This window comes from Meleagris gallopavo, chromosome 24 (genome assembly GCF_905368555.1).
Source record: "Meleagris gallopavo chromosome 24, MGAL_WU_HG_1.1, whole genome shotgun sequence".
Lineage (NCBI taxonomy): Eukaryota > Metazoa > Chordata > Aves > Galliformes > Phasianidae > Meleagris > Meleagris gallopavo.
The window spans coordinates 1,127,971-1,155,136 of NC_139427.1; the positions used below are offsets into that span (position 1 = coordinate 1,127,971).

A 27,166-nucleotide genomic window follows, 5' to 3' on the forward strand; every position below is an offset into this window, starting at 1 on the left:
CACCTCAATCCAAGACCAGTCATTCAATAAGCTTAATTATAGATGGAGCTGACAATGGTCATCACTGCAGCCAACAGCAATGCTTCTCAGACCCAGAGCTGAAGCCTAAAGCCACAACCTCATCCCCTCTCAGCACAGGCAAGAGCTGGGGAGCCTTTGTGATGCCTTTGGAAGATGCAGTTCAACCCAATGTCCTCATGGGCCATGGTGGTCACTGCAGACCTCCATCTTTTGGGGAGTTCTGTTTTCTGTTTCCTATGGGCAAAAAAAAAAAAAAAAAAAAAAAAGATTTTGCTGTGCAAATTGTAACACATCCAAACGAAAATGGGAAAAACCTGAATTCCTGCCCTCCATCAAAACAACTCAACAACTCATGATGTTTGGAGTCTCTCTCCATCAGTAAGAGAAGCGAAGTGAGGATGCTGCACTGGCAATGCACATGGACGGTACATGACCTGCCAAAATTGCTCAGTATTTGGGGCTGAAATTAATTCTCATCTCCATATCCACCTGTATCCACCTGCAACCAGGGCTCAGCAGTGCTCTACAACAGCTTTACACCTGTTGAGCCCAGCAGAAAACACTTTCAAATGGATCCCCTGGCTTTGAAAGGAGTTAAGTCTGGCGAATAAATACAAATGTTTTTATTCCTTTTGTGCACAAAGTAAGATAGCAGGGGAAGGTGTGGCCGGAAAACCTTTCACTCCGTGTGCTGCATCTTGTCATCCAAGGTAAACACGCAGCTTAATGAGATTTCAAGAGGGAAAAGGTGAGATATTTGCCTTTATGTTCATTACCCTTTAGAGCAGGAACAATATTTGATGAGAAACAAAGAATTGGGCAAACGAGATGATAATCGCACGCGGTGAACAAACACAGCCCAGATCCTGGATTAATCAAATGACTTCAGTGGGAACCCCAAAGGCTTTGGTGGTGCACAAAGCACTGCAGCCAATGGGGACGACGCAATGGGGACACGGCCACGGCCATCACCACCATCCAAAACATCACAGTATGTGATCACAGTATATATTTTTCTCCTTTTCTGCTTATCTCACACACCTACAGACCCCAAGGAAAGACGTCAGTTTGGGAGTTTGTAGAATGCAGACTGGATGAGAGGAAGGGATTTATTTATTGGTGCCCACTCAATGCTTCCACATAATGAAAGAATGGAGCAAAGCAGATATCCACCATCCTACAGCTCCTTGCTGCAGGAAATCCTACAAGTTAAAGGGCTTGCTGCAGCCTACCGGATAAATAACACGTATTACAAAAGTACCCTCAAAGGATATTTACACAATAATCTGTACTGGTTCCAAAGAAACCATTAGTGTCAATTAGAGAAACAAATCCTCTCTGGAACATGCAACTTTTCACAGAAAAATGAAAGCTTTGTCTCACTAATGACACCTCGTGCTTTCGGCCATGCTTGAGCACTTTGGGGTTGAAGACAGACTTCCTCCACGTATGGGAGAAGATGCAGTGGAACCAGATGTTAAAAACCACAGGGCCTTCCTTGCAGCTGCAAGAGAAAACTGAGGTCTGTTACCAGCTCCATACATACATTATTTTTTGCTCAACATCCACCAACTCAAACTCAACATTCACCATCACCAGCCCCTCCAAACCCAAACCTCACCTCTCAGCACTGCACTACATATGGGAAAAAGGGATTCAGCATTGGCCCTACAACACAAATAGAAACATATAGGACTCCAAAACACCTCGCAGGGCTTCAATAGCACTTTATCTTTTGATCTTGTCTCATGAGCACATCTCCACTCTGGGACACTGATGGGCAGCTGCACCTCCTTTATTTGCACTGAAGATTAAAAAATAAAAATGCAAGCTGCCCTCCCATGTCTGAAAAACAGCAGCCAATGCCAAACCCATGGTTTGAAGACACAGTGAGAATCCTACAGCCCGACATCAGCATCCTGGGGAGAGGCACAGACATGGCAATGAGTCATGGAAGCTGCACCAAAGAATTCATCGTCTCCATTTTCTTGAGGGAAGAACTGCCCTGCAAATTACACATTCTTCATTGAAATGGATGTTAGCTTCAACCCAGCAGCACACCCAGTGCTTCTACCTCATCTGTTTCCCTTGCACGTGGGAAAAGCTCTGCTTTGCTGCCCAGCAGCCAGAACGTGCATCTTCACTCTGCAAACCTCAGCAGCAGAAGGAAATCCATTCCCAAATCAGCAGCTCCCAGAGGAGCACCAGCCCACAACACACACGCAGGCCAAAACTACTGTAAGACAAAACAAATAAATGAATAACAGGATTTGCTTCCTTGAGAGCGATAGTGAAAAGCTTTCCACCACGGGACACCACTAGAAGGCACCAGTGCCCCAGCACACAGCCAAGAACAACCGCGAGCCCCACGCCAAGGAGGACAAAAACCACGATTTATATATTTTTTATTATTTCCTTGAGTTCCAGTGACACAACTGTAGCAGCATCTCACAGATGAACTCCTGCAATGTTAAATATACATCAAGAGAACACATTAAATTCCGAGGCAGGCAAAAAAAAAACCAAAAAAAAAAAAACCAACAACAACAAAACTGCAGACAAAGTTACTCATCCTCCCTTAAATATATGTGCGTTTGTTGCAGATAAAGCAGCAGTACACGATTCACATACCAGCTTAAAATAAAAGTTCAGACTCGCAGCAAAACTTTCAAACAACACAAGGAGAGATGAAGAGCTTTGGTGGTGAGGCTTTAATGCAGGATCCAGCAGGAAACCCGTGAAATTTCTGCAATTTTTAGACCAATTGGGCACAGCTGTCCCATTTCCAACTGGTTTTACCCAATAGCCAAGGTGATCTGCAGAGATCTATGAACATCCAATTGCTCCTTGCTCTCAGCAAGGTCCCAACACAACCTGGCTGCTCAGCACTTGGGAGGGAACCAGACAAGCACGCATTTTTCTGTACAGTGACAGAGATGGGGAGCTCATTTTGGGATGCTCAGCACACAACCAATGTAACAAATTCAGCCTCTGTGCCCTGACCACAACTCTCTCCAAATGCAGAAAAGCCACAGTGATGTAAAGCAAAGCAGAGGAAGAGGACGATGCATCAAGGACTGTGGGCTGAGCCACCTAAAGCTGCACCAAAAGAGCTGTTAACCTCCACATTATGCCACAATTAGCAATAAAATGACCCAAGATTTTCATCCACTCCTCTCCAATGGGCAATATTTATGCAGTTCTGGTTCCTGTTAGTGACCCTCCGGTTTCTAAAGTCAACAGAAATAGAAATTAAAAAAAAAAAAAGACATCCAAACCCAATAGCTGGCTGGAGCATCTCCAGCCTGGAGGACCCTGGTGTGCACGAGAGCTGGGGACTTTCTCCAGCCAAAACCCTGCAAACTGAGGTTAAGTTTTGCACTTTAAGACAAGGGTGCATTCAACACAGTGATTCGCTCAGCTTAAGTGACAAAAAGGCATCGAGGACCTCCTTGCATCATTGGCACAGAGGTAACTGTGATTACACAAGGCACAGGCAGCACCGCCCATGGAGATGCACATCAATGCAGCCTCTCCAAATAACGGAGCGGAAGGTTTGGCTCTGCTTAGTGTCATCCCAGTTGATGGGATGCTTGTCAATCCAAATGTGTCAAAAACAAGCCGGGAATACATCCGTGGCAGAGCAGAAGTTGCCACTGGCACAGTGGTGAGGGGATGGGACCAGCCCCAATCATCAGCTGCTCCCAGTAAGGTGAGCTCCACGTATGATCAAGATTTCCCCAGGTACAATCAAGATCTGCCAAGTGGTGCCCTCCAATCCCCCAAATTAATCAAATTTGTCATCGGCTGCTGCTGACACAAAGAAACAGGTTGAGATATCCAAAAAAACCACACTCTGCATGGCGTGACACCAAGTTGAGAGAAGCTAACTAACTGGAGCAGATCTGTCCTCTCAAAGTGGGAAAGAGGAATTTTGGAGCTCTCCACCCCCACACAAAGGCCATATTCCAAAAATGAGCATTTCTACAAAGGATGTGCTGGAAAGAGCCATTCCCAGTAGGAGCAAGAAGGCGGATCCCCTTCAGAGTAGGCACAACGTTGCTGAACACAAACCCCAGCATTCTGCAGCAGCAAACCCAAACCCTCCTTCCTGTGAGCAGAATCAGGGCTTTAGTGAAAAAATACAAATATATTAAGGGAGGACCAAAGCCAGTTCCAGCTACCACACACCATAAAAATGTACCTTTAGAAAAGTGTTTGAAAAATACTCTTCTTTTAAATTCTACATCTTTAAGAGTCTCCTTGTAAAAAAATTGGCTTTGTTTCCACCCCAGGTATTTTGGGGTGCCCCTCTTGGTGTCCTTGAGTCTCCTACAGGGGTGTCCCCATTCCTTTTCCCCCAGCCCCTAGAAAGTCTCCCAAGACACTCACACAATACCACTGCCTGGGGACTAAATGCTGTGTAATTAAAGCCAATCTGGCTATAAAAATAAATGCTTTCATGTCTTCCTTGCACATGAGGGAAGAATTTAGCCCTTTTTAAGCAGCTCAGCATCTAGCTGTAATTGCATTAAAAAAACAAACAAACAAACATCTATATAGAAAAATAAAGGATAAACATTATCCAACTATTTAATATTTTATATAAAAGTTCTATGATAGGGTATTCTGCCGTAAAAAAAAAAAAAAAAAAAAAGAAAAACAGCCTAGGTTGTATAACCTAGGATTTCTGGTGAGGAGTAAACTACAACTTCAAGCTTAAAGAAAAAAAATATCAATTATTTCGGCTCTCCAAAATAAAGTTATTAAATATATATATTATTATAAGTATTTCATAAACTATTGTTTAAGCAACGAGGGGAACACGTGGCTGAGGACCACAGGAAAGTGGCATCAGCTGTGACCCTCCCATCTCCCCCCAGCACCTGGTGTGTTCCTGGCACAAGCAGAGGGCATATCATTACGTCCTTCAAAGAGATGTTCCCTTTTCCAGCTTGTGCTTTGTGAGAAAGTACTTAAAGAACTCATACACCGACCACGCGATGGCTGTTGAAGGGATCTGGTAGATGACACGTGCCTGCACCCCTCGGAAATACCCCGCGATGCCCCCCAGCTGATAGACAGTCCTAAAGGCGTTGGCCATGCCCGAGAGGTGCCCAGTGATGTTAAGTGAACTCAACGCTTTGTTTTCTTGGGTGTTGAGCAAGGTCTTGCAGACGTCCAACGGGGTGGTGGCAGCAGCAGCCACGGCCCCGGCTACGGCTCCCGAACAGACGTGGGACAGCGGGTGGTACTCCCTATGGGGGTTCACCCTCTCCTGCATGAACTCGTAGGTGATGAAGTGGATGGCCTGGAAGGGGATGTTCATGGTGAGCTGGGTGGTGTAGCTGCGGTAGAAGGCACCAAAGCCTTCGGTTTTCTGCACTGTCCTCACGCACTGCCAGACGGATTTGTAGGGGGAGTTGAACATCTGCATCCGCTGCTTCACCACTGCTCCAGGGAACATCCAACGTGGCACCAAAGGAATAAAGGTTAATTAGATGAGGACCTCGCCAATGGGCATCCCAACACCCAGTCCAAGCGCTGCTCCAAGCATCAGCCATGCAGACCCAACGTCCCCTTCCAAACCCACAAAGAAGCATTTCTGCAGTGATCCCCTCCCTGTATGCAAAAACTCTGAGCTCAAGGATCCATGCACCCTTTGCATCACCAGCCCTAAAACCCAGAAAGCATGGGAAGGGATCAGCTCAGGCCTGGTTTGGTAGCTCTACACGTTCATGAGTCAACACATTACTCAGCCATCAATAAGGAGCCCTTATGTCAGGCTAAAATGGAATTAGGACAGATAGATGAGGGTACAGAGCTCACTTGTGGCAACATATGTCTTCAGTAAGAGGTTATTTATTCTGATTAAAAAGAATTTTAAGCATTAAAAACAGTTTTTCTGAAGTTTTTCACTGCTTTCTGTCCAGCTCAGGAGCTGAGTACACTAACAACCAACAGCAGCCCAGCCAATTGATTTTAGATGCATCTTACTGTTGGTTCTCCTATCATCAGATATCTCCCAGGAAGGCAGAGCAGCTGGTTGAAGTCCACCATCAGCTGGTGGAACCCTACTGCTGCTCTACTGGTTGGGCAGCAAGATCAGCTCTGCTCTGCTTGCCCAGAGCTTCTGAAAAACCACAGCCACTACTACAAGCAAAATTCACAGGCAGAGCACGGTGTGACTCAGGCTCCTGCAATTAAAGCAGCCAGGCAGTCCTGGGCAGGGATTTCTCCCTTTCAGAAGATGGGCAGCATCCCCCAGCACAGGGCTGGGGTGGCCCTGAGGCTGCTCAGGGTCTCTGTGCAGGTCACTGTTACCTTCAGCTGGATTCATCACTGCATCATGGAGCAACGTGGCCACGCTCCCAGCTAAACCTGCAAGACAAAAGCATCCTTCAGCAATCCAGGGAGCAGAGAGTCACCTGTAACACAGCACCCAGTAACACAATTGGTTTCCAGTATGGAAAAACCCAAGCAGGGCAGCCCAACACAAACCAGCTCTGGCCGCGTCACGTTGGCTTCTCCCACCAACTCACTGGGCTTTGCCTACACAAGACTTCACCAGCTTTACTCAGCCTACACCGGACTGAAGAATGAGCAATGGTTAGAACTGGCTCACTGCATCTTTAATTAGGCATTTTCAGCCATTTAAGCACTAATTGCACAGATTCTGCAAACATCTAGCCAGCCATTAATGACTCTGAAGGATGGCCTTGAGCCACACCTTCCCCTTTGAAGTTTCCGTTGACTTTCAGTCATTTTTTTACTAATGCAGAGCTCAGCTTTCCCATGGGTACCAAAAGCCTGTAGCTACTTGAACGGCAGGCACAGGAAAGCAACAAGGAAAAAGGATATTCTAGTCTTCATTGACTTGGTTGGGTCAAGTTATGTGGGCATTGCCACATATTGCTGCCACCACATCGTGGCAACTCAAATAATGGCAAATAATTTTACGCATTTTGATACAGTGCCTAAACACAGTCCTGTGAACAGCAAAAAATATGCAGCCACGCTTTCAGTTTTGATAAAGGAATTTGAGAATTTGTTTCAAGACTGTGAGGAAGAATTCAATGTTTGCAGCTCCATTTTCATTCGACACAAATACATTTTTTCAACTGGAACATACAGAGTTACAATCAGGTATTCAACTCAAAAATCTGATTACGTTTCTTTACCAGACTTTTATAAGAAAAATATCCCTCACTACACAGTCTGCCTTATTCATGCCATCACTTTTGGCAGCATGTACATTTGTGAATAACTACTGTCAACAATGAGGCACAGGAAGAGCAAACTTACATCAAAAAATCTCTAATGAACCTCCTGAGACCTTACTAAGAATTGAAATTTCTGCCATCAAACCAGAGATTGGTGCATCAGTCTCTCAAAAACAACATTCAAAATCCTGTTGGTTTTATGGTTTCATTGACTTTTTTTTTTTTACTGTCTCAATAAAAATTTAAAAAATTAAATTTTGTTGCTTCAATACATTACATATTTTAATGAGGGCTGCTCCAAAAGTAATGCCTCCTGTATGACGGTGTTGGCTTGTGATGTCAGAGGTGGATGCTGGTATGGTTCTAGACATTGAACATCTGATACCCCATTATATTTTATTGCTGTGTGACAAGACAGCAGCAGTGAGGGCAATCTTACAAAACAGCACCTGACACAGAAAAGCACATGGAGCAAATGAGTGGGGGGGAAAAAATGGCACCAACTGACATTCATCGATGCTACAAAGGCCAAACAGGGGTGTGAGCACAGGGAGGGGTGGGTGGGCTGGTTCAGCACTGGACAGCGACAGGGGGGGCAGCTCTGCTGGTGCAGGCCTTGATTAGCATGGCTAATTAGCATGGCTTGTTCACTGCTGGTGAAAACACACAGCTGATAGTGCTGATTGTATTGAAAAATAGTGCTTTGTAGCTAAGAATTTGCTTTATCAAGCAGAGTTATTGCATTTATTGTAGAGGTTGTCATTTCCGTGGGAATAAATAAATAGAAGGCATTACATTCAGAGCAACCTACATATATGCAGCGCAAGATCATCCCTTTTCACTCAATGTGGCCCAGGCAAGCCAACTTGCCTGGATACTTGTGAGATAACATTTTCTGCACCATCTCTTCAACATGTCAGGATGCCTCATTGGATGCTGCCTGTTACTACATCTCTGTGTCACGTAATCAGAGCAAAAACCTCCAATTATTTATTGTGTGAGACCCAGCTCTCACTGCTTGGTGCAAAGCAAACAGGAGGAAGGTTAATCACAGGATTTTTTAATGCCATAAAATAAATTTTAAAATACCATTGGCCAAGTGGCTGTTTCCTCCATGCTGAATGGTATCACTGAGTGATTTTTTCATTTTTTCATAGCAAGCAAAGTACATGGCGTGGGCAGGGCCAGCCCCCAGCATGGTGACATTGATCCCACGTAAAGGCCTCCAGAAGCCTTCAGTCAGGACCATCTTCTTCAGGGCTTCATACACACTCCGGTACTGGGCCTTGGGGTCGGGCTGCAGGCTTTGCATCCGTGTCTGCAACAAAGCACACAGGAAGGAGAGGCTTCAGTTAAGTATGTAAGACTTCCAAGATTCACACCCATATGGGCCCCCCTGACCCAAACAGACCATAGAGTCTAACCCTAAAATCCTTTGCCTTCTTTTGCTGAGCCCACTTTGCTCAGAGCCCCCAGAGCACCCACAGAACCCCAATGCACCCACGTCCCATTTATTCACACTTCTGACAGAACAACGCCACAAAGTCCGTGCTTCCATTGCAACACCAAGACATCAGAATTCTGCTGGTGGATGTGTAACCTCTGCTCTTGTTTATGCATGGGGAATTAAGTGCAATTGTTCAAAAGACAAAGGTGAAGAAACACAGCCAGGGCTCTAATTGCCTCCTGCTTGCAACACTCTGTCTCTGCCCCAGCGTGTTCCTCCTGCAATTGCTCACTGCTTTGATGCCCACATGGAGCTATAGGGCAAATGACTGGGAAATGGGTTTCCTTGAAGGGCACAAAGATGAGTCCCTGTGCATATCAGTTGCGCCCAACCTGACCCCTGGAGGACCCAAGGATCTGCCCTCTGGTCATCCACCAGCTCCATGGGTTTGGTATTATCTGCATCCTTCCTCAAAAATCCCTGGTGAGTTTTTCTTCCTCTTAATTGCTTTTCCAAAGCTTCCCAAGAGGCCAGCATCTTTCAACGGACACCTTCAAGCTTCAGAGCAAAGTTTCACCCCCAGACACATTGCACTGTGCTGAACCCAGTTCATCCATTTAGGGTCAGAGCAGTTCATGAATGAGGTGATAAGCAGCAGATAAGGGAGCAGGCAGCCCTGAAGGTCAGGTCTACTGCTACAGGCTCAGCATTGCAGACAATGCTTTGCTTCTGTACCAAGTTTAAGCCCAGAAATGGATTGCACCAACTTTACACCTTGACCCATTTTGCTGGGGGGTGAAAATCAGCCCTTTTCCACTCAGTATTTGATACTGCAATAGCAGCACAGCAAGTGAGGCTGCAGCACTGCAAGTAATCCCTCCAGGAAATCCCTGGTTTAATATCTTTGGCTCTGCAGAAGTGCAATAGTGATGCAAACAGCAGCTTCAGAAGGAAGGATCCCCCGCATCCCTCTGTGCTTCTGCACAAGGACTCATCAATTCACCTCTGCAATTAACCAGCAGCAATCTCAGGGCTGCATTTCCAGGTGAGATCACACCAAATCCAAGTGCTGCTGATTTGGACCTTGGATTCCTTTGGTTGCCTGAAAATTAAAAGGCATTTCCACGGCCACTGCTCTGAGTTCAAGAGATTGGGGCTGAACTGCAGACTTTAACCCAGAATCATAAGCCAAGCTATTAACGAGAGCAGTAAAGCAGTGTGTGAGAATAACAATCTACTGCATTTGTAGTAGCTATTCTAGAAAATGCACAATAATTGCATTTGCAAAGTGATGTGAGTGAGCAGCTAGGAGAATTGCAGATTGTAAGCATCTGGGGTCATGAACGCAACTGAAAGAACTCTCCCTTTTTGCACCACATACTGCCTTTCCCTAAAAATACAAGACCTCAATATGCAAAAGTGGTGGTCCCGTTGCACAGATGCCTGCAGCTAAGAATGCATGAGGTGAACAAAGAGCTGCACAGCTGCAGCAAAACATGCCCTGTGTTTGGAGAAAGTTCCAAGGCTGCTTAGCATGGAGGAGCTGTGCTGAGGAATGGAGTTTCGCTGCCTCGAGCAAAGCTTCCTGGTATAGAGCACATTGCAACACTGGAAACAAACCTAAAAAGCTCAGAAGTTTTCCTCTAAAAGAAACAATAGCTTTGAATCTTGCAATGTGCTTAAAAAAATAGATGTAGAGCAGCTGGCATCCTTTGCTTTGCATGCATGAGGGCCCACACTGCTGTCACCATGACTCAGCAGCACCCACCAGCTGCAGCAGAGATAGTGCACTTCTGCAGACTCAAAGCTCCACCCTCACATTGCAAAACTGAGCCTGAACCCAGCCCAGTGCATTCAGAATCAGTGCAACTGCAGCATGCATCTGGAGCCAGAGCATCAGAGATGTTTGGGAGCATGCAGTGCCATAGAGCAAGCAACGTGCAATACTGCAGCACCCCAAGCACCTCCATATTTCTGCTGGGCATCCGCTGCTTTCACATAGCAATGCATAAACACCACTTAGTATCCCCTAAGCACCCAGCTGCATGCCAGCCCCATGCAGGATCAATTTATCGCAGCAGCACAGCATCAGTGCTGCACCTTTAAAGGCTGCGAACAGTTGATTTGCTGCACAGCCCTTCCAACACTTATCTGCAGCTCCTCCAGGAGTTCACACCCCTGTTGTTAAACAGCCCAGAAATGCTCCATTAATCCTGTTGCGTAAGGCAGCAAACATCCGGGCAGCCTTACCTGCAGCATGGGCACCAGAAGCAAAAGCAAAAGTCCCAGCTCTGGTTTCATGGCATCCCCGTGGAGCAGCAGTGCCCACCACTACCCATCCATCACACAGCACTGTGCAGAATTCCCTAACGAAGGGAGCCCAGTGCTCGAGTACATAATCCTTATTGCATCCCAAAAGATATATGGCTATCTAAGCATGATGAAAAGAGGCTGAAATATACCCGAAAAGCTCAGAAATGTTCCTTCCAAGGCAGCATTAGCACAGAGTCAGTGCTGCTGCTGCTCTCTTTGCACAAAGTTCAGCACAGAAAGAGGCAGACACTTCCCAGACGTTTCTCAGCTGGCACAAGCCATGGGGCCAGGACGGATTTCTGCCCAGAAGCGTTCTGCTAACAAGAGCCAGCTCTCTAGTTCTGCATTTGTTTGCAAAGCATCACCAATTTGATGGACAACTGCACAAACCAGCTGGCATCCCCTGTGACCGTGCAGCTCCCAGTCACCCATTGTTTTGCAGCAGCTCCCAGCAAGCAGTGCCCGGTCCCCACATGTGGCTGCAAAGTGACCATGGGTGGGGTGACAGGTTGGTTGGGGCTGGCAGCACCCACACCATCCCCTAACAGGACAAACTGCTCTTTCTAGCCATGCACTGATACCCACAGGTTCACCACCAAACCCCAACATCCCAAACCTGCTCACACAGGAGCACTACCCTCTGTCCTATCCATGTGGAGCAGAGCTCCCCAAACTGCTCCATCCCTACAACAAACCCCATTCACCCTCCTGCCCTGCAGACAGATTGCATGCCCCTGGCTCCTTGCTGCAATTCGTTCTTCCTGCACCATGAGAAAGAAAATAATGCAAAGGAACAGACACCAAACAACTCCCAATAACCACAGGTCTCCAACTTTCAGCTGGCAGAGCACGACCAGTACTGCATCTCCCTCCCAAAACAAACAGCCATAGTGCTGGGAATGCCTCACACAGTGCCAAAGCACATAGAGCAGCAGAGCTGTGGGTCACACAGAATGATCCTGGCTTACAGGGACACCTGGACACAGCTCCAGCCCCTAGTTATTGTCCTGGGGATGTCCCATGGGCAGGCTGCAACCCCACAGCCTCCCAGAGGGGTAGCAGCATCAGAGCTGCATGTCATGCTGAGGAATAGTGCAAGTGACTGAAACAAACAGTTCCCCCAGATTGTGATCCTTTCCCTTTCTCTTTGAGAAGAAATAACTTGCTGAGACCAAAACATTTCCTCCTGGAGGCCACTGAACAGCTCAGGTGCCCCAAGATCCCACTCTGTGCAGCATCCACAGGCTCTGCTTGGCCGTGCCCTGATCCCAGCAATATCACCCAGAGCAGGGAAAGCACATTTCCTTTCTGGAAAAAAAGGAAAGATGTTGAGAGAGTGAAGGACATTGATGGTAATGAGCTTAATTAGGCTCAGTTCCTTGCAGAGTGCAAAGATCCTACAGGGACCTGCAGGCAGCAGCTCCCTCCAGCTCCAAGGCACACAGTTTGCTGGGGAAAAAAAAGTGCTTTGCAGCAAACCAGCAACACCTCCGTATTTACACCATGCACGGTTTGCTAAGCTACAGGAGGAGAAAGCTTGCAGGGAAGAGGAGCAGAACTCCTGCAACTTTCCTGACGGCATCTCACTCCGAGTTCATGCACAAGGACTTTGCTTTGCTACGCCAGGGCTGGACACAGAGCAGCACAGCGTGCACCTTTGCACTGTGGTTGCGTAAAGCCGGCGGGCACGGCGTGCTGAGGCTGCCCAGGAGGGCTCTGTGCAGCTCCCATGTCAATGCAGGAAGAAATGACAGCACAGTGCAGCCTGGCAGAGCACCCTGCGGCTGTAGCCTAACACAGCCCTAATCCCCCAAGCAAACTTCCCCCCTTGTTCTCTAAGCCCCCCTCCTTGCACACCATAACCCCTCAGCACTTTATGCATGCAGCCCCATACCCTGTGCATGCACTCCCCACACAGACACCCCCCAAGAATGCACTTCCATCCCTCATCCATGCATTCTCCTTGCACTGCCTGCAAGCTCCTCATGTACATCCACTCCATGCATTCCAGGAATGTAACCCTCCAGACACCATACAGGACCCTCCATTGCCCTCCCTGCATGCAACTGCCCCATAGTCTATGCACAGACCCCTTTTGCAGCTCGGTGCCCCATGAACATAACATACCCTGCACCTCAGCTCTCAGTGCACACACCCCCTTTGCACACCCATACCCCCCCACACCCCCTTTGCACACCCATACCCCCCCACACCCCCTTTGCACACCCATACCCCCCCACACCCCCTTTGCACACCCATACCCCCCCACACCCCCTTTGCACACCCATACCCCCCCCACACCCCCTTTGCACACCCATACCCCCCACACACCCCCTTTGCACACCCATACCCCCCCACACCCCCTTTGCACACCCATACCCCCCCCACACCCCCTTTGCACACCCATACCCCCCCCACACCCCCTTTGCACAACCATACCCCCCCACACCCCCTTTGCACACCCATACCCCCCCCACACACCCCCTTTGCACACCCATACCCCCCCACACACCCCCTTTGCACACCCATACCCCCCCACACACCCCCTTTGCACACCCATACCCCCCCACACACCCCCTTTGCACACCCATACCCCCCCACACACCCCCTTTGCACACCCATACCCCCCACACACCCCCTTTGCACACCCATACCCCCCCACACACCCCCTTTGCACACCCATACCCCCCCCACACCCCCTTTGCACACCCATACCCCCCCACACCCCCTTTGCACACCCATACCCTTCACATGAACCCACTTTCACAGCTCTACACCCTACGAGCAAACCTTGCACCACTACACTCCCCCCCCCCCCATACACCCCCCGTGCATCCTCCCGCATCAAAGAGAGCCCAGTCCCAGGTCACCCCCCATGCCCTCCCCACCCCACGCACCTTCACGGAATCCACCGGGTACATCACGCTGTGTTCCATGATCCCCGCCACCGCCCCGGCCAACATGTGCGTGCCAAGCGAGGCTCCGCTGGGCAGACTCTCGTAATCCTCACCCTCCATCGGGGGGGGCACAGAAGGTGCAGTGATCGGCCCTGGGGGCCCAGGCCCCGGGGGGGCCGCCGTGCTGCCCCCTACGGAGCAGCTCAGCTCCATTCGCTCGGAGCTGAGCGGAGATCGGGAACGGGAAAAGGGATTCCCGGAACGGGGGGGGGGGGCGGGGGAATGGGGGGGGCGCGGCACGGGGAGCGCGCGCCTCCCGTTCCCCGCTTTAAAGCCGCGCCCGCGCCCCGCCCCGGGCCTCACAGCGCTGGCCAATAGGAATGCTTCTTCGTCGTTCGCCTTTTCCCATTGAGTAGAGAGAAGAGGCGGGCTCCCGCTTGTGACGTCACAGAGAGGCAAACCCGAAGGATTGACAGGTCAACGGGCGAATGGGGAGGAGGGATGAGATGAAATTGGTTGCTGAGGGGAGAAAGGGGCGGAACGGCGGGCGGAATGCGGCGCGCCTCCCGCGTGCCAGCGCGCGCTTTCGGGGGGAAGCGGCGCGTTAAGGGGAGGAGAGGAGGGAGGGGAGCGTGCGCCTTCCATCGGTTTGTTTTATTATTTTATTTTATTATTTTTATGTTATTTTTATTATTTTTATTTGATTTGATTTTACTTTATTTTATTTTAATTTTATTTTTGAAGCTTATGGGGCTGCTGAGAGTAAAGCAGCCCTTGGCACGCGTGTGCTGCAGTGCCCTGTACAGCCCCCTAAAATAGGCAAAGCCGTGGGCACGGCTGGAACCGGCAGCCCTGCGTTGCTGCTCCTCCATCTCTCTTGCTTTCCAGCGCAGATCGCATCTCACGTGGGTGCCCTCAGCATAACCCCCTCTGCAGGGCAAGGCGCGGCCATAAATCAAGGCTGGACTCCAGAACTTCCTTCTTGTAATGCAGCCTCGTGCGGAGAAAGGGCCGAGTTAGAGCTCGGCAGCAGCACTTCCGAGCACTGCTGCACGTGGTTCCTGGAGGTTTCATGCTCTGTAAGCAACAGGTCCTCTGTTCCCAAAGCGTTCGCCGGGGAGGAGACGTTGTGTTGTCATTGACCATAATGAGCCCTTTCCCCTACAGCCCTCCCTCTTGCTGCCTGATAAGAAATGGGATGAATCAGAGTGAAATACAGAGCTGTTTCCAGGTTATAGTTTAATCTCAAGCAGCTTTGTTGTGAGGAATCCTTTCCGCAGCAGCTCTGCACATGCGGGTGGTGCAGCAGAGATGCCAGCATGATGATGCACAGGGATTTTTTTGGAATTATTCCCACTCTGTGAAATTGTTTCCACACCGGCATGGCAAAAGGAGCCATCCATCAACAACATGAACTCAACTCAGTGTACCTACAGACCCTCCTCCATTTGCAACAGCTCGGCCTCGAGCAGTGGCTTTTGGCCCCAGATTCCATCAGCAGGGATGGAGCGGAGGGTGAAGCTTCCCGTGCTGCTAAAAGCCCGGGTTGGTTGCAGGTTTGTTCATCCACATGCCAGTGAGTGACTGCAGAATGCACAGCTGCAATCTGCACGCACGTTGCATCACACAGTCAGGGTGATTCAGACCCGAAAGGCCTGAGTTCTTCCTGCTGACCTCCGCTATGGGGCCTCTGCACCCTGCCACAGCCATGGAACAGCATTCAGTGAGAAATAAATGAACCATCCCAGTGTGACATTCTCCTCACAGGAGGACCCTCCCCAGCCCATCAGGGCGTTTATCGGGTCTGAGCTTCAGAACAGAGCAGATGCACCCATGCAGATAAGGCAGGAGTGTCCCATTTGTGGGCGGGCACCTTCTGGGAACCTGAAATTGGGGTTTATCTACCAGATCCAGGGAGATACATAATTTTTTAAATTATTATTAATTTTTTGGGGCGTTTTCCCAATTTCCACCGTGGGTTCGGTGCGGGCCGAAGGTGGGCAGGGAACAGCTGGTGCAGGGAGTTGCCCTCCAGCAGCACGTTGCAGGACACTTTATTAACTGGGATGATGAACAGCAGGTAATTGGCTTCTAATTGCAGCAAGGAAAAGGCACCTTGTAGCAGTGCAGTGCGAAGAAAAGGGATCCAAACAAATGTACCTGGTTTGCACTCCTTTTTGCAGTGCAATCAGCTTGAGCTTCGTGTCCAACACCAAGAAACCCCCATGGCATTTTTGCAGGCATTGCCATTCCCCATCCTGCACGCTGCAGATGCAGTGCCAACAGGAATTGTCAGTTCCCCACCACGGCTGCATTGCCATCAGCCCATCGTTCCCAGCCCTGCTCCTCCTAAAAAGATGCAAAACCTACAAAGAGGTTTTAAGCAGTGAATCTGCAGCAACCTGTGTGGGTTTGCTCCCTAGATCCGCCCTTAGGTAGAAATAATGGGTCAAAAGTGCACGTTTTGTGCTGCTTCAAACCTGAACTTTCTGTGCCGTTCTCGCCCTGCGAGCACAATGCTCTCCTTTTATTTGTTATCTCTATGACCAAAGTGGGTTGTTTTGTCTCCACGGTGGACTGACCCATTTATTCAACCATCAGTGCCATGTACTTGCTGCTCTGGGGAGGTAAGCAATGGAAAACAAGGCAAGCTGGGCACTGATCTCTGCATGGGTAGAGCCACGTTTCTGCAGCCTGGGAGGTGTGGATGTGAGGAATTTGGCCTGTGGGTTTTATTTCAGTGCTCCCATGATCTGACCTAATTTACCTCGTTCAGTGGATTAATGCAGCAGGGAGAGGCGGTCCCTGGGTATAATTGAGGGTTTTTTGCTTTACTTCCTGCACCCAATCTTTTTCACCAGCTCACCTTTCTGGTTTGGAGCCCTGGGGAAACAATGGGAAAAGCTCAGCCCTGTGCCATGCTTGTAGGGTTTTTGGGTGGCAGCGAGCACAAGGAGGCTGCTGGCTTTGTGCACGGCTCTGCTGTGTGCTTTCTTTTGGGCAAGCTGCAAAATGAGGGGTATGGGATGCACCCAAAGCGGTGGCGATGCTCTGCCATCAGCTGCTGGCATTGCAATGGCTGAGCTTTGTCACTGGGACGTGCAACGCTTCGTGTTCAGCTGCAAAGGGTGAGATGGGAGCTCTGCAAACGGGCAAGCAAATGAAAAGCCGGCTCGACTGGGATTTTACTTATTTATTTATTGAAATAGGGAGTTTTAACAACCAAAAATCCCCCACAAAAATGCAAAAAGAACTCTGAATTCTGCTCAGAGCTGATCAGCAGTCCTATATCTGCCAGTCCCGGTGCTGCTGCTGCAGGATGATATTGGGGAGGGTGTGGGCAGGGTGGGTGCTGTGCTGCTGCCAGATAGGGATGCATCTGGTGGGCTGCAGCCCCCCCAACTCCTCCATTTGAAATTGCAGATGCCCCAGCGTTCCATTGCAAGCTGAACCCTACAGTATTGCTACCCCAGGTCTATGTCATGCTCTGTGCACCGGGCACAAAGGAATGCCACAAAAAATGGTCGCAAACTGCTAAGATTTTCCTCTGCTGCTGCAGAGCCCATACATCTGGAAGTAATTAGCAGGCACAAAGCAATGCAGCATTCCTCCTGGGCCTCCATTTTGTGCTGCTTGCAGGCTCTGGCAACCCACTCACATCGGCAGTTCTGTGTGTTTTCATCAGCTAACAAGGGTGTGTACCATGCAGAAAGGATGCAGTGCTGCAGTCCTTCTAAAGAAGTCCCATTTCTGGCAGTCCTGCAGAGCTGTGCACCCACAGCATGGCTGCAGTGCTCCCAGGGCTCGTTGCACCCAGTGCAAGGTGTTGCTGCAGCTGTGATGCAGCGTATCTGCATGCAGGAGGTGGACAGAAGGACTCTGTCTGCATTGCTTCTGTGATCAGTTAATTACAGCGCTGCAGCTAATGGGGATGATCACACTGAGCAACTTCGCCCTCATTGCATCGCAAAGTGGCAAAGCGTGGTGAGCCCAGATGGAAAGCAGAGCCCCAACCCCACCTTGGTTATTGGAAGGTAAAAGATGGTGCACAAAACTGATGTGCCAGACCTCGTGTGCAAAATCTGGTGTGCAAAACTCAGCTTGTAGACCTGGTGTGCAAAGCCTGGTGTGCAAACATCCAATCCCAACACGCAAAACCCAGCGTGCAAAACCGCTGTGCAAAAACCCGGTCTGCAAAAGCCAGCACGCGAAGCCGCTGTGCAAAACACTGCGTGCAGAACCTGGCAGAACCCAACGTGCACGATCCAAGCCGGTGTGCAAAGCTCGGCCCTGGGCTGCTATTGCTGCATCCCCGGCGCGTCCCATCTTTGCAGCGCTCCGGACGCGCTACCGCCGCTCCGTGGCAGAGCCCCGCACCGCTCTGCTCTCATCCAAACGCACTTTGGGGAATCATTTCCCACCTCTTCGGCAAAGCTCGGTTTGGGGACGGGCGGTGACAACAAGCCCCAAAACGCAGAGGAATGCTCAAAGGCAAATCTCGGATTCTTGCTGGGTCCGCACCGGCATTATGAATTTTTTGCACATTAAATATTGATATGTGTTACAGCTGACACGTAGTTACACGTTTCCCCGTGCAGATTTACAGGTCTCCGCGTTTTATCCGCGCACGCATCAGCCGCTCTGCGATTTAATTGCGATGAGCAGCCGCCCCCGGGCACTGAATTGGCGCCAACCCCGCGCCTAGCCACGCCCCCATCGCCCTTAGCCACGCCCACTTCGCGTAGCCACGCCCATTGCTGCGGTCACGCCCCCCGGGGAATCCCTTCCCAGCCCGCCCCCTCGATTATCGGCGCCACGTGTGTGCGTCATTGCGTCACATCCGGCGGCGCACCCGGAAGCGACGCGCTGCCCGGTTGCTATGCGGCGGGGTAGCGGCGCGGTTGGAGGTGCGGAGCGCTGCGCTGCGGCGTGGGGCGGCCCAGGCCGGGTGGTGAGGGCGAGCGCGGAGCAGCCGAGGGTGGAGGAGCCGCTGCTGTGCTTGGGGAGGGGCTTCAGCTTCTGGGGGTGCGGTTTTTTGGGGAGCGGGCTTGGAGGGGGAGAGTAGGCTGGGCCTTGGGGCCTGCCCGCCGCTGGGGCTGTGGGGGAAGGAGGGGGACGCAGGCTGTGGGGCCTCTGCCTGCTGCCTGCCTGCCTGCATGCCTGCCGCCCTCTCCAAGCACATCTGTGGGCAGCCCTGAAGTGTCCACTTCCTTCTTCTTCACTTCCTCCTCCTATTATGTGTTTGTATGTGTTGGTGAGGGCTGTCATCTCCTCAGACAAAACTTTCTCAGCTTTCAGCCCTGCTTATGTTAGAGATGCTTCTTTGTGGCCCTGCATGTGCGACGCTGTGTCTAGTTGTGTCTTGTTCTGGGGAGTTCAAGCCTGCACCCTGTGCTCCGCCTGTGGCTTCAGCAATGCAGAATGGTGGGGAAGGGTCTGCTTGTTTGACCTGCTGGTGCTGCTTGTTGTAATGCTGTCTGGATTATTATGTATCTCTTATCGTTCTTTAATTCAGGAGGGGAAGAGCAATGGCTTTGAGAATGGTTGCTCCTTGTCAGTTGGATGTGATTGGCTGATTCTGGAACACCAACTGCTTCCCGTCTGCTGGTCCTCCCAAAATGGGGAGGTAAGAATCCCAGAAGAGCCGTCAAATTGTGATGTTGTTTTAGGGAAAGGCTGAGTACCTGTTCACCAGCTTGAGCCTAGTATGGAGTGCAAAGGTGGAAATGTAGTCTTGACAACTTATCAGGCAGTGTGAGCAAAACAGGGCTGGAACAAAGCAAATGATGTTTACAGAACATATATTCATCTTTGGCTCATTTCAGAATGCACCATGCTTCTTTTTGGTGATAAAGTCCATCTTTAAAGCAGATCGCAGCCTCACAGAATCCTTTTTGCATTTTAGGATCGGCGTTTCTTGTTTGCTGCCCGCTTCTTGGCACTTCAGCATCTCTCCATTGGGCTGCCCACGTATTTTCAACACTACTTTGCGTCAGATTGTGGTGATTGGAATCCTTGCTGCTGCTGTCTCTCTGCTTTACTACTCGCTGGTTGTCATCCGCAATAAGTATGGGCGTGCATCCAGGGACAAGAGATTCCACAGGTGAGAGTTGAAAAGCTCTGGTGGGAGGAAAGAAATGTAGTTTTGATTTGAAGGACGAATTGGTGCAACAAATGAATAAATAAATGGGGGGAAAAGTGAGTGAACGTCATGCTTTGTTTTTGAAGCTTTCCTTCTCCAAGTTGGGTTTTTATGGGCACTTCAGTAACAGTGTGATAATAACTCTGCTTCTCGTGATGGAAACTGTTCTGTTTTGAGTCTGTTGAGGGATACTTGCACGTGGAGTTTGATTGCAAGGTGATAATGCTGAGTTTTCTTCTAGGTATCTTGCTCGGGTAACAGACACAGAAGCTACAGATACAAACAACCCCAATCTGAACTATGGGATCGTTGTGGACTGCGGTAGCAGCGGCTCTCGGATTTTTGTGTATTGTTGGCCAAGACACAACGGTAACCCACACGACCTGCTGGACATCAAACAGATGAGGGACAAAAACAGAAAACCAGTGGTTATGAAAATCAAACCAGGTACTGGAAATAAATGATTTTGAGATGTGATTTTTCTAGATAGCTGTGTATCCAAACTTGGCTTTTTCTCAAACCAGCACTTAAAGCATCTGGGGAAAAGACATGTAGAGGTTGTTGGTGTGGTGGTACTCCAGATTTCTTTAGGTTTTGTTTGCAGAGAGCTTTGCTCATCGTTGGAGCTTGGAATGTGACACCAACGGGCAGGAAGGAGAGACTTCTGTGTGTGCTAAGACAGCTGCTGGTTCAGTTGTCAGTTAACTTGGTTCTGTTTATTTAGAAAGCAGATTATTTATTCACTACAAGGCTACTTGAACCAATTATTTAAATTGGTCATTGTAGCAGAAATGCTAAGTTGTGGCTTGAAGCAGTGATGGATCACCTGGTGGGAAGGCAGGGCCAACCCAGGGGAGCTCAGCTGCATGCAATGCAATGCACTGAGTGACCTGAAGGGCTGGAGCCAGGATCCACCCCTTCCCAGCCCTCATTTAAGGGTTGGCAGTGGAGGTAAGGGGATCTCTCTGGAGATCCCTGTGTATCTGAGGCCTTCCAAAGGTAAGCAGACTTTTTTTTCTTTTGTTTCTGCATCCATGGCTGCTGTGTTTGGGCTTGTCCTCATTTGCTGCAGCCTAGGACTTTTGCCACCCACATTGTAGCATTACAGTGATGTATCTACTATGGATTTTTGCTTAACACTGAATTATTCTCCAAATATTAGCTTTAGTTATTCATTTCTTATTTTCTTAGTTGAATTCCTGGCTTTGGGATGTTTACTCCTGCTCTGTGTGTCAGTTATCAAGATTTTCCCAACAGGAAATCCCAAAGCTTGAATTGCTTCGCTCTCATGTTTCTCTGTTTCACCAGGCATTTCAGAGTTTGCTAACACTCCTGAGAAGGTCAGCGATTACATTTTCCCACTTCTACGCTTTGCTGCTGAACATGTGCCCCGTGCAAAGCACAAAGAGACTCCTCTTTATATTCTGTGTACTGCAGGAATGAGGATTCTGCCAGAAAGGTCATTGGCTCTCTTAATTTTTGCATTCAGATCAGCAGGCCTGGTGTCTCTGCCTGTTTTTAACTGCTCCAACTGTAATTTTGCAGCCAGCAGAAGGCAATACTTGAAGATTTGGTCACTGATATCCCCGTGCATTTTGATTTTCTGTTTTCGGACTCGCATGCAGAAGTTATTTCAGGGAAACAGGAAGGTAGGTTTGTGTTGGAGAAACCATCGTAACCTTTGTAGCCTTTTGTGCTACAATCTGGGGACTGTTTAAAGTTATTTAATGCCTTTGAAAATTCTGGTTTGGATTTTGGTGAGAGATTATTCCTCAGTGGCAACAGATGGAGTGTGGAGATCATCTGCTGCAATCTCCTGGCTTGTCTAAATGTTTCCTAATCAGCAGTGACAATAACTCGTCTGTGTTTAGCAGTGATTTCAGTCCATTCTCTGGCCTTAGGGGGAAAGGGTGAGGATAAGACACAGCATTTGTGAATGAAGAACTGTAGAAGGGAAAAATGGTGTTAGAGGAGCAGTGTTTTGTTGTGCTCAGTTCGCTGGAGGCAGAAAATAACTTCATAGGAGTTAACATGCTTGCTTTGGTCTGAAATGTACACATGAACTTGTCAATGTAGTGGATTAGGATTTTTTTGTAGAATCTTGACTTGAAAAAGCAGATATGGAGTAATGTGATGGGAATGTCTGATGTTTAAGGATTATATAAGATGTGATATATGTTGTATTAACTCAGAATATTCCTGAAACATCCCAATGTTTCCTTATGTACATAGGAGTGTATGCATGGATTGGCATCAACTTTGTTCTTGGAAGATTTGAGCATACAGATGATGGTAAGTGGCCATGAATGGGATTTTGGGAAGGATTGAAGCATGTTTGCTGTGCCATCACTGTTGATGGCGTGATTTTTGGTAGAGATCTCAGTTAATAGTGCGTGTGTCGATGCTGGTACTTGATTAATGTGTATGTGGAAGTTTGGTGATCCACACTGCTACAAAAAAAAACTCCTACAGAAATAGCGTAGAGCTGCATTCTGCCCATTCTAACTGCATTTCCCAATGGCTTCTGGTTGTTTTATCCAGAGGATGAAGCAATTGTGGAGGTGCACATCCCAGGCAGTGAAAACAAAGAAGCTATTTTCCGTAAGAGGACTGTGGGTATTCTTGACATGGGTGGAGTGTCGACTCAGATAGCATACGAAGTCCCTAAAACTGTAAGCTTTGCCTCTTCACAGCAGGTTATTATCTGTGCAACTTTCTTCTTTTCATTTTGGTTTATTTTAATGCATATTCCTTTTTTTTTTTTTTCCCCCCTCGTTTTCTTTGTTTTGAGTCTTATCCTTCATTCCATCACATCCAAGCCAAAGGCAAGAGAAGATGGCAAATATCAGCCCTTCATCAGCTAAGCACTTCATTTGTATTTCTTCATTCAAAAAGTTGATTTCAATTAGCACAACTTGTCACTAACTTTTAAGTGGGTCTGCTTTCTTTCTCTGTGCATGTGTGCATGTATGCTTGTACAACTTTTAAATCTGTGTGATACTAAGAGACTTTCGTAGTTTAGAGACAGAATGTTTATAGTTATTTTCCAAGATCCTGTACAAGATGTGGGTTGTCTCTTTTTTTCCTTCAGAAGTTGGATTGCTAGAAACTGAATTAACAGGACATGGGGATAGCAGTTCAGTTTGAAATATCACCTACATCTTCACCACAGTTCATCTGTTATGGGTTAGAGGATACAAGTTTCTTTGATGGGAGGCTTAAAAAGAACGTAACTTGCTCTAATTGCATTCCACTGAGCTCTAGAATAGTGCCTAGAGCTTTAGAATTGGATAACCTCCCATTAACATCACTGAGAAATCATCTGAAGTCAGAATAGTGTCAAAACTGTGTGGTTTGGCTCTCAATGCACTGCTGTAATGGAGACAATATGGCTATTTACACTCTTCCTGTGAAATTACAGGTACATACATCACAGGTGTATAGCTAAACAAAAGCATGAGCATTCAGATCAAACTGAGGTGGGGGAAGAGTTGCAGGCAACTGATGATGATGGTTGTGTGGCTTTATCTGTATGCAGACCAATAGAAAGCAGGTGTTCTGATGTGAAACCCCTCCAGGTTCCCAAACAGAGAATGGGCAACAAGTGACAGTGGTGCTTAAAGTCTGACTGCTGCTTCTCATCTTTTCCCAGAGGAAAAATCACTTCAGTGTCATTCGTAGCAGCTCTTATGCATTTCCTTAAGTACCAGTGGCACCCAACGCAGTGCTTTGAAAGTGCTTTGCTCTAACAAATAGAAAGCAATGTGAACTTGTGAAAAGCAAATAGATGCTTAAGGAGTGACATTTAAAGCTGTCAAAGGCATCTTCTGTTTCAAAGTGCTCATCTTCAAGTTCTGGTTCGTGTTGTTCATATTTAACCTCAGTGCTTGTGCTCTGACAGGAGGAAGTTGCCAAAAACTTGCTTGCAGAATTCAACCTGGGCTGTGATGCTCATCAAACTGAGCATGTGTACAGAGTCTACGTTGCAACATTCCTTGGCTTTGGAGGGAATGCAGCACGCCAGAGATATGAAAACAGTGTATTTTCCAGTACAGTGCTCAAAAATGGGTAAATGGCTTTAATTGCTTGGAGATACAGCTTCTGTATCCCCTGACTTAAATGTGTTTAGTCAAGTGTCTTGATGTAAAGCTTAGTTTATACAGCGTGCCACGTGTGATGTTGGAGCGTCTTTAAAAAAGGATATCTTGTTTCGATGCTTGCACATCTCAGAGCTTGATGTTTCTGATCTTATGCTGTTGCTTTCCTTCATCAGACTGCTGGGCAGACAGACTGGCATGACTTCAGATTCGCCGTACCTCGATCCCTGCCTGCCCGTGGATGCTCAGGATGAGATCCATCAGAATGGACAGATAATGTATTTGAGGGGAACAGGAGACTTCAATCTGTGTCGTGAGCTTATCCAGCCCTTCATGAATAAGACCAATGAAACTCAGACCTCCCTTAATGGTGTCTACCAGCCTGCTGTGCACTTTCAGAACAGTGAATTCTATGGTTTCTCCGAGTTCTATTACAGCACGGAGGACGTGTTGCGCATGGGAGGGGATTACAATGCTGCTAAATTTATCAAAGCTGCAAAGGTAAAGTGTTCTCCAGAGAAACTCTCTTTCTAGTTTGAAACAGCTGCTCTACAAAAGTGCTTCATGCTGAAAATCTTGCAGCAAAACTCTTCCTTTAAGGATCCCAATCTCTTTATCCTGTAATTACCTATCACAAGGCATCTCTTTTCCTCACTGGGAGTTCTTTTAAAATACTGCTTTAAAGCATGGTAGTAAAATATACTCTAAAAGAAATGATACAGAAAAGGATTGATACTGGAGAAGTCCAACCCATGGTTCTCTTGGGGTATAGAAGAATCAATTTTGTTTTCCTCTTGCTTTCTGGGTCTTGTGCCAGTTTCACAGGTGTGACTCCTAACAATTCACTGGGGACAGTCATGCTACAGTGTGCCCTATAGGAATATGATGACCTGCTTTAGCAGTGCCATAAGAATAGATTTCATCTTCAGGTGTATGACTGAAGAATTTAATAAAACAATTAGTTTAATTACAAATGCTATGTAAGCATCAAGATGGCTGTACAGCGAATACAGTGAAATAAGTGGTCAGACTTTCGTAGCAGTGCAAGGGATGCTGTTGTATACAGCTTTGGTATTTACAGAGCATCTCACCTGGTGGCATTTCTTTTCTTCAGGGCAGGAGCATGCTGAAGTCTCTTTTTTTTTTTTTTTTTTTTCTTCAAGGATTATTGTGCCACTAAGTGGTCTGTCCTACGGGAACGTTTTGACCGTGGTCTTTATGCATCACATGCTGATCTCCACAGACTGAAGTAAGTATTTGTGTTTGTACAGCAAATCCATTCATGCAGAGTTGCCAGGATGGAGGTCAGGTCCAAATGGTCCACTTAGTGAAATCGTTGGAAGTGTGAATATAACCTTAAATATTGCATCAGCCATAAAAGTTACTGCTATTCCTATGTCCAAATGTGCTCCTCAGCCCTTTTGGATCTGCAGCTGAGGAATTGAATGCTTGATGATATGCCACTTTTTTTTTTTAATAGGTACCAGTGTTTTAAGTCTGCCTGGGTATACGAGGTATTTCACAGTGGCTTCTCTTTTCCTGCGAGCTACAGCAATTTGAAAACTGCTCTGCAGGTGTATGACAAGGAGGTGCAGTGGACACTGGGAGCCATTCTGTACCGAACACGGTTTTTACCTTTAAGGTACTGCTGGTTTTCTGGATGTCTGGGCAGTTTTTGGATGAAGTGATGGGGTTTTCTCCAGTTGGAAGGAGACAAGGTGTTGCTTCTAGTGAACGTGCACAACCTAAGGATGTGTTTGAAGTAGCTCAACTAATGCTTGATAAAGCCCTGCTTACTAAAATGGGCTCTCTTTGATTTGCTTTAGTTTGGAGGCAAGGCTTGATTTTGACTTGTGCGTTATCTCCTTGTTTCCTTTCAGAGACATCCAGCAAGAAAACTTCCGTGGAAGTCACTCCCACTGGAGGAGCTTCTCCTTTGTTTACAATCACTATTTGTTTTTTGTCTGTTTTCTGATTGTGCTGCTCTCCATCCTGCTTTACCTGCTGAGGCTCAGGCGGATCCACAGGCGAATGCTGCGTAACAGCTCGTCTCCTTCCCTCTGGATGGAGGAGGGCCTCCCACCACAGAAGATCTCTGCAACCTTGTGAGAGGCTGTGATGGAGCACAGCTCTTGGACTTCCTACACAAAAAGCCATTTTTGCCTCAGGGTTTCTCTTTTTTTTTTCTTTTTTTTTTTTTTTTTCTTTTTTCCCCTTTGAATCATTGAGGAAGCAAATTGCCCAGTGTGGGATTCAGCTCAGTTTTGGAAATACAGGGAAGTCAGTTTGTCTTAGTCTCATGAAATAATATCTGCCAAAAATTCCTTACTTTTTTAATTAATGCACTTTGGTGTGTAACGGGGTGAGAAAAGACTGTCAGTAAGTGTGTAGCAGCAGCTTAAGCTATGTATGGTAAGAGAGAGTGTGAATTCTCATCCTGTGGGTGAGACTTGAATTTCTGTTAGTCAGGATGAATGAGTTTTATTTGCTTTTCCAAATTCCAGGACTCATATTGCTAGATTTCTCAGTCAAAGGAAAGGAAGTGCAGGGTTTTCAAAAGCAGCAAGGAAACAATCTCTTAGATCAGCTTTTCCAATTTTATATTCTATAGTACTGTGAAGGAGAAGGAAAAATCTATTGCACCCAATGCTGTGCTTCCAAAAGCTGCTTACAACTGTTTTATATGTGACAGTCTCCCCCTTTATCTTGGAAGCTGTATCTGCATAGTGGCACAAGTCACTACTTTTTAATCCTTTCTTTCTCTTTCGTAGTCATCCAGAGATTGCCCTCAAACTCCAGTATGGTGGAAAGAACTGGAACATGCCTAAGCTTTTGTTTCTGCTAGAGTAGACATGCACAATGTCTCTTATTTTTGTTTTTAAGTACTCTGAATTGTTAATTTATATTTTATTTAAAGCTGTTAATTTTACTTGAAAGTAAATTTGTCCATGATTAAAAGTGGGATTTATATGAACTCCTGGTGTATGGGTATTTTATTCAGTGTAAATCACTTCTGTCCTCACTGC

The 27,166-nt window shown here is 47.7% G+C and overlaps 2 protein-coding genes across 4 annotated transcripts; one reads left to right on the plus strand and one right to left on the minus strand.

The window, feature by feature from the left end:
* Positions 1–2,409: 2,409 nt before the first annotated feature.
* On the minus strand, positions 2,410–14,187 carry SLC25A37 (solute carrier family 25 member 37). The gene is made up of 4 exons (XM_085242863.1): positions 13,902–14,187; positions 8,334–8,562; positions 6,346–6,402; positions 2,410–5,472 (listed from the first exon to the last, which is right to left on the minus strand). The coding sequence occupies exons 1-4, from the start codon at positions 14,112–14,114 to the stop codon at positions 4,952–4,954; spliced, it is 1,020 nt and encodes a 339-aa protein (XP_085098989.1). The 5' UTR covers positions 14,115–14,187; the 3' UTR covers positions 2,410–4,951.
* A 4,529-nt stretch (positions 14,188–18,716) lies between these two features.
* Positions 18,717–27,114, plus strand: ENTPD4 (ectonucleoside triphosphate diphosphohydrolase 4). Of its 3 annotated transcripts, none has more exons than XM_085242868.1 (13): positions 18,717–18,808; positions 19,417–19,527; positions 19,807–20,004; positions 20,285–20,490; positions 21,352–21,502; positions 21,589–21,692; positions 22,276–22,335; positions 22,585–22,739; positions 23,945–24,111; positions 24,317–24,641; positions 25,304–25,389; positions 25,621–25,782; positions 26,021–27,114. In XM_085242868.1, the coding sequence occupies exons 2-13, from the start codon at positions 19,520–19,522 to the stop codon at positions 26,247–26,249; spliced, it is 1,851 nt and encodes a 616-aa protein (XP_085098994.1). In that variant the 5' UTR covers positions 18,717–18,808; positions 19,417–19,519; the 3' UTR covers positions 26,250–27,114. The 3 variants fall into 3 exon arrangements, with proteins under 3 accessions (XP_085098994.1, XP_010721388.2, XP_085098995.1); XM_010723086.3 differs by having other exon boundaries at positions 22,585–22,715; XM_085242869.1 differs by having other exon boundaries at positions 18,730–18,852.
* The last annotated feature ends 52 nt before the right edge of the window (positions 27,115–27,166 follow it).

What these genes read in the sequence shown, in the direction of transcription:
- ENTPD4 (XM_085242868.1), top strand. An exon ending in GCTTTGCCTCTTCACAGCAG is followed by an intron (nt 22,740 to 23,944) that starts GTTATTATCTGT and finishes GTGCTCTGACAG; the next exon opens with GAGGAAGTTGCCAAAAACTT. An exon ending in ACACGGTTTTTACCTTTAAG is followed by an intron (nt 25,783 to 26,020) that starts GTACTGCTGGTT and finishes GTTTCCTTTCAG; the next exon opens with AGACATCCAGCAAGAAAACT.
- SLC25A37 (XM_085242863.1), bottom strand. Translation starts at nt 14,114, where the DNA reads ATGGAGCTGAGCTGCTCCGTAGGGGGCAGCACGGCGGCCCCCCCGGGG. An exon ending in AAACAGCCACTTGGCCAATG is followed by an intron (nt 6,403 to 8,333) that starts GTATTTTAAAAT and finishes TTTGTCTTGCAG; the next exon opens with GTTTAGCTGGGAGCGTGGCC. An exon ending in AGTGATGAATCCAGCTGAAG is followed by an intron (nt 5,473 to 6,345) that starts GTAACAGTGACC and finishes TCCCTGGAGCAG; the next exon opens with TGGTGAAGCAGCGGATGCAG.